The 12,051-nt window shown below is 42.3% G+C and overlaps 2 protein-coding genes across 6 annotated transcripts in view; both read left to right on the top strand.

The window, feature by feature from the left end:
• The window catches only part of kank1a (KN motif and ankyrin repeat domains 1a), a 67,742-nt gene extending 61,988 nt beyond the window's left edge, over window positions 1-5,754 (top strand). For all 5 annotated transcript variants that reach the window (XM_030061174.1, XM_030061177.1, XM_030061178.1 and 2 more), the window contains exons 7-12: window positions 2-89; window positions 462-681; window positions 2,126-2,268; window positions 3,951-4,151; window positions 4,455-4,553; window positions 4,674-5,754. In XM_030061174.1, the coding sequence (XP_029917034.1) occupies window positions 2-89; window positions 462-681; window positions 2,126-2,268; window positions 3,951-4,151; window positions 4,455-4,553; window positions 4,674-4,736 (814 nt within the window). In that variant the 3' untranslated portion in view covers window positions 4,737-5,754. The remainder of the gene's footprint in view (window position 1; window positions 90-461; window positions 682-2,125; window positions 2,269-3,950; window positions 4,152-4,454; window positions 4,554-4,673) is intronic.
• Window positions 5,755-9,100: 3,346 nt separating this feature from the next.
• The window catches only part of dmrt1 (doublesex and mab-3 related transcription factor 1), a 33,130-nt gene continuing 30,179 nt past the window's right edge, over window positions 9,101-12,051 (top strand). The window contains exons 1-2 of the mRNA XM_030061180.1: window positions 9,101-9,319; window positions 11,086-11,269. Coding sequence (XP_029917040.1) covers window positions 9,101-9,319; window positions 11,086-11,269 — 403 coding nt within the window. The remainder of the gene's footprint in view (window positions 9,320-11,085; window positions 11,270-12,051) is intronic.

Genomic DNA, 12,051 nt, shown 5'->3' with positions numbered 1-12,051 from the left:
GGTACGAGCTAAGTGAAAAGATGCTGGCTGCATGCAATGTTCTCAAAACTCACCTCGGCGACCCCAAAGCTGTGACCAGCAAAGATCTGGTGAGTGTTTCACAGTTTCTCTCGCTCTTTATCGCCCTCAGTTGGGCTGTTCAACCTTTATTACGCTATTTGAAGTAGAAGGAATTTCACAACATTTGGCCAACATGAACCTCTCGAAGGTCAAGCTGGAATTGATCAATAGAAATGGACAGTTTTTGGTATCTAATGCGTTGGGTTTGCATTATGCTGCAAGATACTGATACATTTCTTAATTAGAAGTCAACTATAATTAAACAGAAAGCCCTCAAATTTGCTTAAGTTCGCCCTCAAATCAGACTTGCAGTCATTTCTGATCTGCACCCCTGCACACTGATGCTGTTCATGGTGTCTTAAGTCCTAACGGAGGAACCTCTGTCCTCGTGGCGTCCACAGAGACTTTGCCTCAACACGGTGCAGCACGAGTGGTTCCGTGTGTCCAGCCAGAAGGCGGCGGTGGCGGCCATGGTGGAGGACTACCTGCAGGCCTTCGGCGCCGTCTCGCCGGCCGTGCTGCGCCACATCGTCAACATGGCCGACGGCAACGGCAACACGGCGCTGCACTACAGCGTCTCGCACTCCAACTTCCAGGTGGTCAAGAAGCTGCTGGACGCAGGTGAGAGGAGCCGGCTGCTTGTGTACATCTAAACAGAAGACGTCAGAAAGACTTCTTGTTGATTGATTATATGAATATTAGGATTTCTAGATATCATATACTAGCTATCATGTGGGGTTTTTTGGATTTTGTCATATATTTTTCCTGGTTTTAGATTGCATTTTAGATTGATTATCCCAGTCTAATAGTCATGCCTACAGGAATGTGACAATATTAGTATCAAGGTGTTTGATCAAAGACATATTGACATTTGAGTTTGTCTGTATCAGTCAACCCTAAATCACTGAAGGAAAACAGCCAAGCTCAACATGTATAATAAAACCAAAAATCACATTTGCTGCTGTCACTTAACCCCAGCACCGCCGCTCTGCTGTCTTATGTTGTTTTTCAAGCGTCAAACTCGAGCAAAACCAAACTCTGAGTGTGATGTTGGATCACTTTCTGTCGTTCGGTCGGGGCATCGAAGGAAGTAGAACCTAGAGGTGGATACTTATTGCGGATTGGTGGATTGCTATGTCAGTCGTTTTGTCATTTGAGGTTCTCCGAATTTTGCTTCTGGTCTATTTTTGAATCCTAGTTGTCCAGCGCCTCTACATCTTTGTCAGGTTTTCCACTGGGATGAGTTCTGTTTTGCGATAAAAACACCTCAAGTTGTGTCTTCCTGCCGCCTTGCCTCATCATTCCAACCCCTCTTCCTCTCCTCATCTTCCTCCCATTGCTTCTTGCTTGCGTCCTCCACCTCCTTCCCTTCTCCGTCTTCCCTCCACTGCCTCTCTCTCCTCCTTCGTCTTCCTCGGCCTCTCCCCTCGCTGATCCACAGCGATCTCTCTGAAGGCTCAATAGACTGTGATGAGGTCCTGGGCCACTCACCGCACTAAAGCCCTTTTGTCCCCTTCGCCTTTTGTGTCCCCTGTGCTGTGTAGCGGCCCACGACTGCCATTTCCACCCCCTTTCTCCATTGTAGCCATTGTCCTCCTGTAACCCCCCCCCCATCCTTTTACCCCCACGGCGGTTCAGCCCCCCCACACTCTCTTCACTCCCATCAGTATCAAGGCTCTGATGGATCTCGGTTCGTCCCCTCTTGTCTCTTTGGAAGACTCCAGGTCTGAATAGGCCGCTTGTTTAAAAAAAAAAAATGACCAAAGATGCGTCCTTTAGGGTTCAGACAATGAAGCTCCATCCCAGGCCTCTGTGTTGTTTTGTCAGGGAGGAGACGTGATTGACTGACATGTCAAATAACGGCAGAGGACCTTGTACATTATTGTGTCTTTGACTGACAGGCCGACGAGTGACAAGTCAATCACGAGTGACGCACTTACAGGGGGTTGTAGTGCGTGACAGGGGTTTGATTCCCACCAGGACCACCCATACTGACAGTGTGTCCCCTTGCAGCACTGTAGTACACTTTATATGGACTGTGTGCATGTGTGTGTGTGTGTTCCAGATGTGTGTAACGTGAACCAGCAGAACAAGGCGGGCTACACGCCCATCATGCTCGCTGCCCTGGCGGCCGTGGAGGCGCCCAAGGACATGCGCATCGTGGAGGAGCTCTTCAGCAAGGGCGACGTCAACGCTCGAGCCAGCCAGGTCAGTGAGAGAGAGCGTGTGTGTGTGTGTGTGTGTGTGTGTGTGTGTGTGTGTGTGGGAGGGGGGCGGTCAAAGGTCAGGGGTCAGAGGGCAGCAGCAGGGAACCAGCACCCATCCACACACTCACTTCAGCTTTCAGCAAGCAGGAATATCAAAGTATTCATAGCAACACAAGCGACTGGCTCTTTAATCACATTTTATGTCTTTCTACAACACTGAGATGCTGTTTTTAGGCATTTTTTTCTCTCTTTTCATTCAAAAAGTAAATTTTAAATATTCAAACTGATAATCCAGTAATTTTAGGCCAAAATTGGGGTCAACCTAGGACGAATTGCAAGAGAAGCAAACTCAACTGATTTTGTATCCTCAGTTTGTCCTGAGTGAGGGGAAAAAGTCCCAAGAAATCCCATTGCTGGAAAGTTTTGAAAATCACCTATTTATGACCACATAAATAAGGTTACTATATAACAGTGAATTAAAAGGTTACTTTATATATAGTAACCTTTTAATTCACTGTTTAAATATCTGTTCTGGCATTTATTCCTTATATTCCTTATTAGCGCATATCAAATCAGATAATGTGTGATATGCATGTGTAAACAGAATAATTCAAAGAACTTGTAATTGACTTTTTTTTCTTGTCTTTGTGTGTGTAATCAACTTGTGAATTTTTATAGTGATATCTGAAAGTAAAATTTTGGACCCCTTTCCCCTGTGTGTTAAAAACAGTGTTTTTTGGTAATATATGGTCATAAATAGGTGATTTTCAAAAGTTTCCACCAATGGGATTTCTTGGGACTTTTTTCTCCCTCACTCAGGACAAACTGAGGATACAAAATCAGTTGAGTTTGCTTCTCTTGCAATTTGTCCTAGGTTTTTTTTTTTTTTTATAAAATGACTGGACTATGATGTTGGCATGACTCTTTTTTTGTAAGTGAATTCTATTTCGAACCTGCTTTAAAGCTGCACAAAGGAACGTCACGCTTTCGTAGCCCCAAGTGGCAGAGGGCAATAAATGTTTGAGGGACTTCATTACCCATAAACCATACAGTGTTGACCTGTGTGGAGACGTTTTCCTGACGTTATTTAATTTTTCTCAAACCGGGGGCACGTACAGCATCTCAGTTGTTAGGAATGGAACGTGCCTCTTTGCTGCTGCCTCAATTTGTGATCTAGACTGAAACCTGTAGACTGAGATTATGAACGATTGCATGAATACGAAGAAGGCCTGAGATCTGTGTGGAGGTCACACAAAAAACATCTGTCAGTTTTGACATTTTTTCCCCCCTAAGATTTCTTGATTATGACTGTTTCCTGTGAGCAGAGGGTTGGTCGGTGCAGATGGGTGTCACCCAAGAGGTGCGAGTTCCTGTTTGGCAGCTGACTGCAATTAAAGCCTCACCGCTCGCCACTTCATTTCTGCCTCGAGTCCCGTTAAAAAGCACACACACACCACAAAGTCCTTTCATGGACCGACCTATCTGCACCACGACTCCAGCTCTAATCTTGAACCGTCACTATCTAAGGTTCCACTTCACAGAAACCTAATCCTAACTCTTAAAATGAAGTCTAAACCCAAAGTCCTCACTGCAAACCAGCCATTTGAAGAAGTCAGAATCAGCAACAATAAAAACAATCAGCAACAAACATGACCGTGTGTGTGTCGTCCCTGTGCCGCGCAGGCTGGTCAGACGGGGCTGATGCTGGCTGTCAGTCACGGCAGGATGGACATGGTTCGGGCCCTGCTGGCTCAGGGGGCCGACGTCAACATCCAGGACGACGAGGGCTCCACGGCGCTGATGTGCGCCAGCGAGCACGGCCACGTCGAGATCGTCAAGCTGCTGCTGGCCCAGCCCGGCTGCGACGCCACGCTCAGCGACAGCGTAAGCACACGGGGGCGAGGCGAGGGCGTTGGGGGGGGGGGGGGGGGGGGGGGGGGGTCAGGAGGACGCAGCATCCGAGGGCAGAGTCATATGAAATCAACGTTTTTTTTTTTTTGTTCCAGCATCCATACATATTGCATCTTTAAAAACTTTTTTAAAATATATTCCAGCTGTTCCTTTTTTTTTTCTCTAACTCATTTTGCTTTTGATGTTTTTCTTTGCTTATTTCTTGCTTTGCTTTTCCCATATAATGCCTGCATTTTTTCACGTGTTTTCCTCTGCTTTCTTTCCTCTCTTTTCCAGGATGAGAGTAATGCCCTGTCCATAGCTCTGGAAGCGGGACACAAGGACATTGCCGTGTTGCTTTACGCGCATGTCAACTTCTCCAAAGCCCAGTCACCGGTGCGTCGCTCAGCACTCTCGATTTTAAACGGCTCCGTATGTCTGAGTTCATTTTTGTGGACGTGTTTACTCTCATGTTTATTAATTATATATGTGTGTGTGTGTATGTGTGTATTGCAGGGGACCCCTCGACTCAGCAGAAAGACGTCACCCAGTCCGACTCGGAGGGGCATGTTTGACTAGCGGTCCCGCCTCTGCCCACAAACCCTGCGCTGCTATTGGTTCACGCTGACCGACGCCTCATCCACCGCTGGATGAGGGATCCAGTCCCAGGCACCAACCAACCAACCAACCAACCAACCAACCAATGAGATTTCTGGAAGTACTTTTATATGCACACTTGCCTCCATGATGAGCCCAAAGTGCCCTTTGATACTGAATGTAACCAGCTGGTGCCTGAAGTCCAAATAAATAACCAATCACCAGAGTCCAGACTGCCATGGAGCAAGTTTCAGCTACCAATGCCATTTGATTTCTTTTTTTTTTTTTTTCTTTTCAATCTGACTACAAATGTGACTTCTTTTCTTTTAAATTCCTAAAGCTCTATGTTGATCATTCAGGAGCACCGAGACGTCGTCATTGTTAATTTTTTTTTTTTTTTTTTTTTTTTTTTTGAGTGTTCAGAGCATCACAGGAGAAAGATGTGGAATAACAATCACATTCACCCACATGTTTAGAGTAAATGTTCCCTGTATATATTAAATCGCTCTCTCTTTTTTTCCCGGGCCTGTAGGTGTGACTGTGTGTGTGTGTGTGTGTGTGTGCAGCGAGCACTCCAGCACAGCACAGCACAGCACAGCACACACAGCTCATGTGGATGAATGCATCAATGAATAGATGTGACCTAGACTGGAGAAATTCTACTTTTATACAAATACTTTGTATCTATTTAAAAGAAAATCACAGTATTTTGAATATTTCCTATTACTACTTAACGATCCATGAAGTTATATATTTATCGAGGTATAGTTTTTAATGCAGATATATGTATTTCATTGTATATACTGTGGTTGTTAGCTGCCTGTTATCTTTTTTTTTTCTTGTCGTCTTGTGTCCAGTTTCTTTCCGTCTCCATCGCTGATGTGTAATAAGCTATCTGTCCTCCGCTAGTATTCAACAAGGTACTGACTTTCAACCTAAATTGAGAATTGAAGTGCCTGAGACTTTGCCATATAACAATAAACGCAATTAAAGAATTATACATTGGAGTGTCTTGTCTTTCTGACAGAAGCTTCAATAGTTATTGCAGTTTTTGATCCATGCACAGACATCATGTTGGGATGGTCACGGCTCCTCCTCGGCCTTCTCCTGTTTGTCATTTTCAGCTCAACCGCAGATTTAATTTTCTCCAGGAAATGTATTCTTCCAGTTTAAGACAACCCTCATAGTGATGATATTAGTTCCAAAGCAGAAGTTAGGCCTCTGTCTTCAGAAAGTCCCTCCGGTTGTTTCTCCCGGACCGCTCCACCTCCGTCTGTGAATGATGTTGATCACAAGGAGGATTTAAGGTAAAAATACAGTTTGAAGGCTGAAATTTCCTTTAAAGACCCCTTAAAGACCCTGTTGAAACAGCACACGGTACAGCCAAACATCGCTCACATGTGCAAACCAACAGGATTTCAGTCTGGGAGAGAAACATCATTTTCTGTGGAGGTATACGGAAGACGAGAGAGGATGTTCAGAGGTTTGTGAAGGTTTTATTGGCTGGAATTTGAATTTACACCCACGAGTGCAGGAGGATGTCACTTTAGAAGTCGTGTGAGGTCATTTCATGGCGATGTTGAAAGTTCAGTATTTTGTGGTGCTTTGAAATGATGAACTCCAGTCCTGTAAGCCAGGGGGGGTTTCAAACTTTTTCATGTCCCAAACCCTAAAGTTAATTTCAATCGAGCTGCATTTTAAGTGCCCCTCAAGGACCCAGCCTCCACTTTGATTGATTGATTGATTGTCATCCAGGGATAAACTTGTTCATGCATCAACAGCAGCTCCATTTCTAACAGCACATAAAAAAAAAGAAATTAGGACAAGAAACAAAGTTTCATACATTTACACAACATGACAGTCACTGAGGACAAGACTTATAAGACAGATATCAAGACACCATGTGATGATTTCCATCTCAGTATATAAAAAGTTTAGTCTTAAAATCTTATTTTTCTGAACATGAATTTTTAGAAAATCTGCTGGTGAGATGAGCTAATCTCAGATTTTTTTTTTTCCATGCTAATCAATTTATTTCCAGATTTTTCCTGAATCAAGTGTCATTTACTTGATCCTATATTAGGCTGATCTGCCTTATTTGGCCTTGTTTTACGTATTTATAGCTGTTCCCAGAAAATAAACAAATTCTGAAACAAGTGAAACTCCACTGGAACCAAGGAGGATTATCTCATCCTACTGCGAGACATTTATTTATTTATTTATTTATTAATCTATTTATTTATTTATTTATTTCACTTGTAAGCGAGCCAAGACTGAAACAGTGAATATAAGAATTAACTTTTTAGGATGTTTTTTCCCCTGTGCAATGGCTCCATCTGCTGGTGTAAACTGGTATTGCACAAAACAACCTTTCCCAGTCAATGCAACCTTCCTTTGTGTCATGACCCCAGGAAAAAAAAAAATCTAATTTACAGTGTAAAGAATAAGTTTGAGTATTCATATTTTTTGAGTGGAGCCTGTTGCTGATGTGCTGAGTTTGCTGCCTGCTGCTGAGAGAAGAATCAGACTAATAGAAAGGTTAAATCACTTTGCGACTTCATTACACAACATTATAATCTATCATCATTGCAATATGCTACTGCAGTAATAGGCAATTAAAGGCAGTGTTGTGGCCCAGCCTGCGGTGACTTTACGGCAGCAGGAGCCGGGGCGGTGATGCACAGCAGGCGTTTGACTCGACCGGCTGATTCAGAGCCATGTAAACGCCTGCTCTTTAATTGGTAACTTTTCATCTCCCTCCCTGGCTTTTAATTGGCTTTGGCTGTATGTTTCAGCTCGCTTCACTCTATAAATCCATCCTTTAAATCCACTCCACTGACTGACCAGCATCGAGGTTAATTCAGTTTGTTCAGGCCACCTGAATAAAAAGAGTGTTCATTCACCAGATAACACTTACTCCCTGATGAAAAAGAGCTTTAATTACCTTATAATGTGTTTTTAGAATGATGCTACCTAAATATCACACCAAGAAAATATTGTATTAGTATCACAGAAGATAAAAGAGATCCCATAAAACAAGATAAAGTCACCATAAACCTTTGACTCAGTGCCACAGACACTCCCTAAAGTAGCATGGCATTTGTGTGTGTGTGTGTGTGTGTGTGTGTGTGTGTGTGTGTACCTGGTATTGCTAATGTTGTGGGGACATAAATCTGTTTACACAGTCACGTTGTGGGGACTCGCCTCCCTTATGGGGACAAAAAGCAAGTCCCATAAGTGAAAATCATAAATTTTAGGGTGAAGACTTGATTTAAAGCTAAGATAACTTTAGGGTTAGGTTAAGGTTAGGTTAGGGTTAGGCAGGTAGTGGTTAGGGTTAAGGTTAGGATAAATCTCCAGGAAATGAATGTAAGTCAATGTAATGTCCCCAGAAGTGATGGAAACCAACGTGTGTGTGTGTGTGTGTGTGTGTGTGTGTGTGTGTGTGTGTGTGTGTGTGTGTGTGTGTGAAGGTGATGAAGGTTAAGTCAGCTCATGCAGCAAAACATATTAAAGAAGATTCATTTACCATAGAATTTCATTCTGTAGATTTCTGTTTTGTAGATTGTAGCAGTATAATTTTTTAGACTTACTTCACATAAACAGGCTGTAAGTATGTTGGTAATGGTGTCTCCAACAAGAATCGAAAGGGAATTTTTTCTGTCCCTTGCCCACACTGCAAAAACGCAAAATCTTACCAAGATTATTTGTCTTATTTCAAGTCAAAAATGTCTTATTTCTAGTCAAAATATCTCATTACACTTAAAATAAGACATGATCACCTCAGAAGTAACTTGTTTTTAGACAATTTTCTCTTGTTTCAAGTGAAAATTTGCTTGAAACAAGTGAAAATTTGCTTGTTTCATTGGCAAAACTTGCCAGTGGAAAAAGTGAAAATTCACTTGAAATAAGTGAAAATTAGCTAGAAACAAGAAACAAATTTTGCCAATGAAACAAGCAAATTTCCACTTGTTTCAAGCAAATTTTCACTTGAAACAAGAGACAGTTGTCTAAAAACAAGTTTAAAGTGAATTAAAACACAAACAACAATAAATAAAATTCTAATAAATAAATGGGTAAGTAGATAAATATGATGGGTTAAGTAAACGTATAGAAGGTGCAGGTGCAGGCAGGTTTCCATGGTTTCCACCCCCCCGCCGCACTTGGCAGAGGTTTCCCCTGGCAGAGTGCCTGCTGCTGGGCGCGGAGGGACAGGAGCCTGCAGCCGTCTGCCGGGCATCAGCGGGCGGGGAGCCAGCAAACTGGTGACAAACTAACAAAGTGCACCACCAGGAGACCTTAGGGAAGTTTAGGCACCGCTCAGTCAGGTTTATCTCTGAGCAGCGATGGGCAAGGACAGCCAGGACAAGCAGCTGCTGGGCGGCAGGAGGGCTCCGTCCCCGGGCCTCAGCCAGCGGCATCCCCGGACCCCCAAGTGCTCCCGCTGCCGGAACCACGGCTACGTGTCCCCGCTGAAGGGACACAAGCGCTTCTGCAACTGGAGGGACTGCCAGTGTGTCAAATGCAAACTGATCACAGAGAGACAGCGGGTCATGGCGGCCCAGGTAAACATCAGCACTTTATTTTATTTTATTTTATCAGTTTCTATTTTTTGTTCTAATGTTGACTAGCTAACACTTTAGCCAACACTTTAACCGAAACTCACCACATCGGCTTCTGGAGGTTACGGTCAAATCATACAAGTTGTCCATTGTCGAAAAATTGCTTATATTTGTTTAGTTGATTTTTAGTAGTAATAAAATTGACATTCTAGTTGTTTATTTCAGTTGTTTTTTCTGTTTTTTAACGCTCGTCGTGCTAGCTTTTTTTTTTTTTTTTTTTTTTTTTTTTTAAACACACCTAACGTTAGCTTGGTTTGTAAACAGCGCGCTGTGTTGTTCCTGTCTTGTTACACTTGTTGATATTTAGTTAAATATGTGGTTACAATCAAATAAAAATAATAATCAACTCGATAATTGTAGTTTTTTTCCTTTATTTGCGGCTGTTTAACGTTACATCGTAGCTTTCCATGTATTTTTAAAGTCCCGGGCCGTCGTAGCTAGCATAGCCCATTTTCTCCTGTTTTTCTTTTTCTTTTTTTTTTTTTTTTCTGTTTTTCCAAAATATCTTTCAGAGGCAGCAGCAGGCACACTGATCATGAACAAAACACTTTCACTAATCAATAAAAACAGCATGATAGACTTATTTGTAATTGCCACCTGTCATGGCTCAGCTATAATGTCTATTTTATTTCCAGCCTCTATGTGGAAGGATGGTGCTAAAGTCAATATGAGTCTAATACAGCTGCAAATAAAGATCATTTTTATTATTCATTGTTTTCTTGATCAATAGATGAGTTGTTTGGTCCATAAAATGATGAAAACATGTTGAACACAGTTTCCCACAGACTAAGAGAATTTGGATTTTTTTAAATTCTTTTTATTCGTCTTCGATTAATCGATTATCAGAATAGTTGGTGATTAACGTTATAGTTTGCAACTAATGGATTATCTGTCTAGCTGTTGCAGCTCTAAATCTAATATGGCATCATCAGTATCAGCTGAATATCTGTAGACTGCGTGCCTACAGCTGTAACTACAACTTTATTCATGGACAAACACCAGTGGCAAAGTAGGGATGTGACCTACATGAAGAAAAACATCTAAATAACTCAAACCTAGCAAACCTAACAGAGCAAAAACTCAAACCTAGAGTAGATATTTAGTTTTTTTTTTCTTTTTCTTGTACAGTTAAAAAAGTATGAATGAATATTTATCACCCCAGTTACCAGCAAATACTATAATGCGATTCATTAATTACTGTAGAATGAGTGTTATTTGATAGCATAAGTCAAATCAATCATAAGTCACTTTTCTTTATATAGCACATTTAAAAACAACAGGAGTTCACCCAAAGTGCTTTACAATCATGGCAGAGGGGTTAAAGTACAAGTGTGCATTATTAAAAGAATAATACAGTCATACATAAAAGCCAAGACTAAAATGGAAAACACATTGAAGAGGAAAAAAGTAAAATCAAAACCAAGTATTAAAATCAGACATTAAGAAGTTAAGAGGAAATGATTAAAACTAGAAAAAAACTGAATTAAACTACCAAAAGATTAAAGCTCAGTCAGAGGACGTAAGAGATATAAGTTAAGGTTGTTGTTGTTGTGGCATTTGTTTGTTTTTTGTTTGTGTAATAACAGGTAGATAGGCCTGCTCTGATGCTTTCTCCCCTCCTCTCCTTTCTGAAACTCTCCTCATTGTCCGAGAGTGTAATGTTTTCGGTTTACCAAGCAGCCCCTAGTCAGGCCTGTTCTCTCTGCCAGGTGGCCCTGCGGCGGCAGCAGGCTCAGGAGGAGGAGCTCGGGATCTGCAGTCTGATGGCTCTGTCCGGGCCCGAGGTGCTGGTCAAGAACGAGGCTGCGGCCGACTGCCTGTACCCGGTGGAGGGACGCTCCCCCACGACCACCAGCACCTCCAGCACCTCCTCTTCCTCTCCCTCTGTCTCAGGTGAGCTGTCGCCAACTCTTTCATTTACTCTCCCAAATCAACCCCAGCACCCACCTGCACGTTTGTCACACCACCAACACGACTGAGCACCGGTGATGCAGGCACATGGTTTTAAGTCGTGTGTCCAAGCCAGGGCTCTCAAAAGTATGGAGAAAAAAATGGATGGAAAAAAAAAAAAATAGAAATAAACGCTCAGTGGCCACTTTATTAGGTCCACCTGTACAATCTAATACAGTCCAGTCCAACTGTTGTGCCATAAAGTTTCCTTTCCTGCTGCCAATAATGGTCAGCTTTGCTTTTTGTCACAGTAATAGAGGTGTTCATTCACTTCTATCTGTGGCATTGAGCTCATAGTTAGTGCTGCTGTTGGACTGGACTGCATTTTATTGAGAGGTGTTTCCACTATTCTGTCCCCCTCATTTGAATAAATAGGGAGGACAAAAAAATGGAAACACCTCTAAATATGATGTAGTCCAGTACAAGACCTCTGCAAACTACAACCTCAATAATAAACATAGAATTAAATTTACACATTCTCCACACTGTCAACACAAACTGGACATTATAAACTTTGTTAAAAGGTAGAATTTATGGCCGAGCTGTTGACCTGAACTGCATTAGACTGGACAGGTGGAGCTGAGACAATTGCCACTGAGTGCGTATAGAAAATAATGTGGGAGTCTTGTCGCATAGGGTTTAGGTAACTGTTCGGCTCTGATGCACACATACCAGCAGACTTACTGTCACTTCACATGTTGGCATTTGTTGCTGTGATTTGACTG

The sequence above is a fragment of the Myripristis murdjan genome, chromosome 9 (genome assembly GCF_902150065.1).
Source record: "Myripristis murdjan chromosome 9, fMyrMur1.1, whole genome shotgun sequence".
NCBI lineage: Eukaryota > Metazoa > Chordata > Actinopteri > Holocentriformes > Holocentridae > Myripristis > Myripristis murdjan.
The sequence above is the reverse complement of the archived record's forward strand: the minus strand, read 5'-3'. Positions and strand labels throughout refer to the sequence as shown.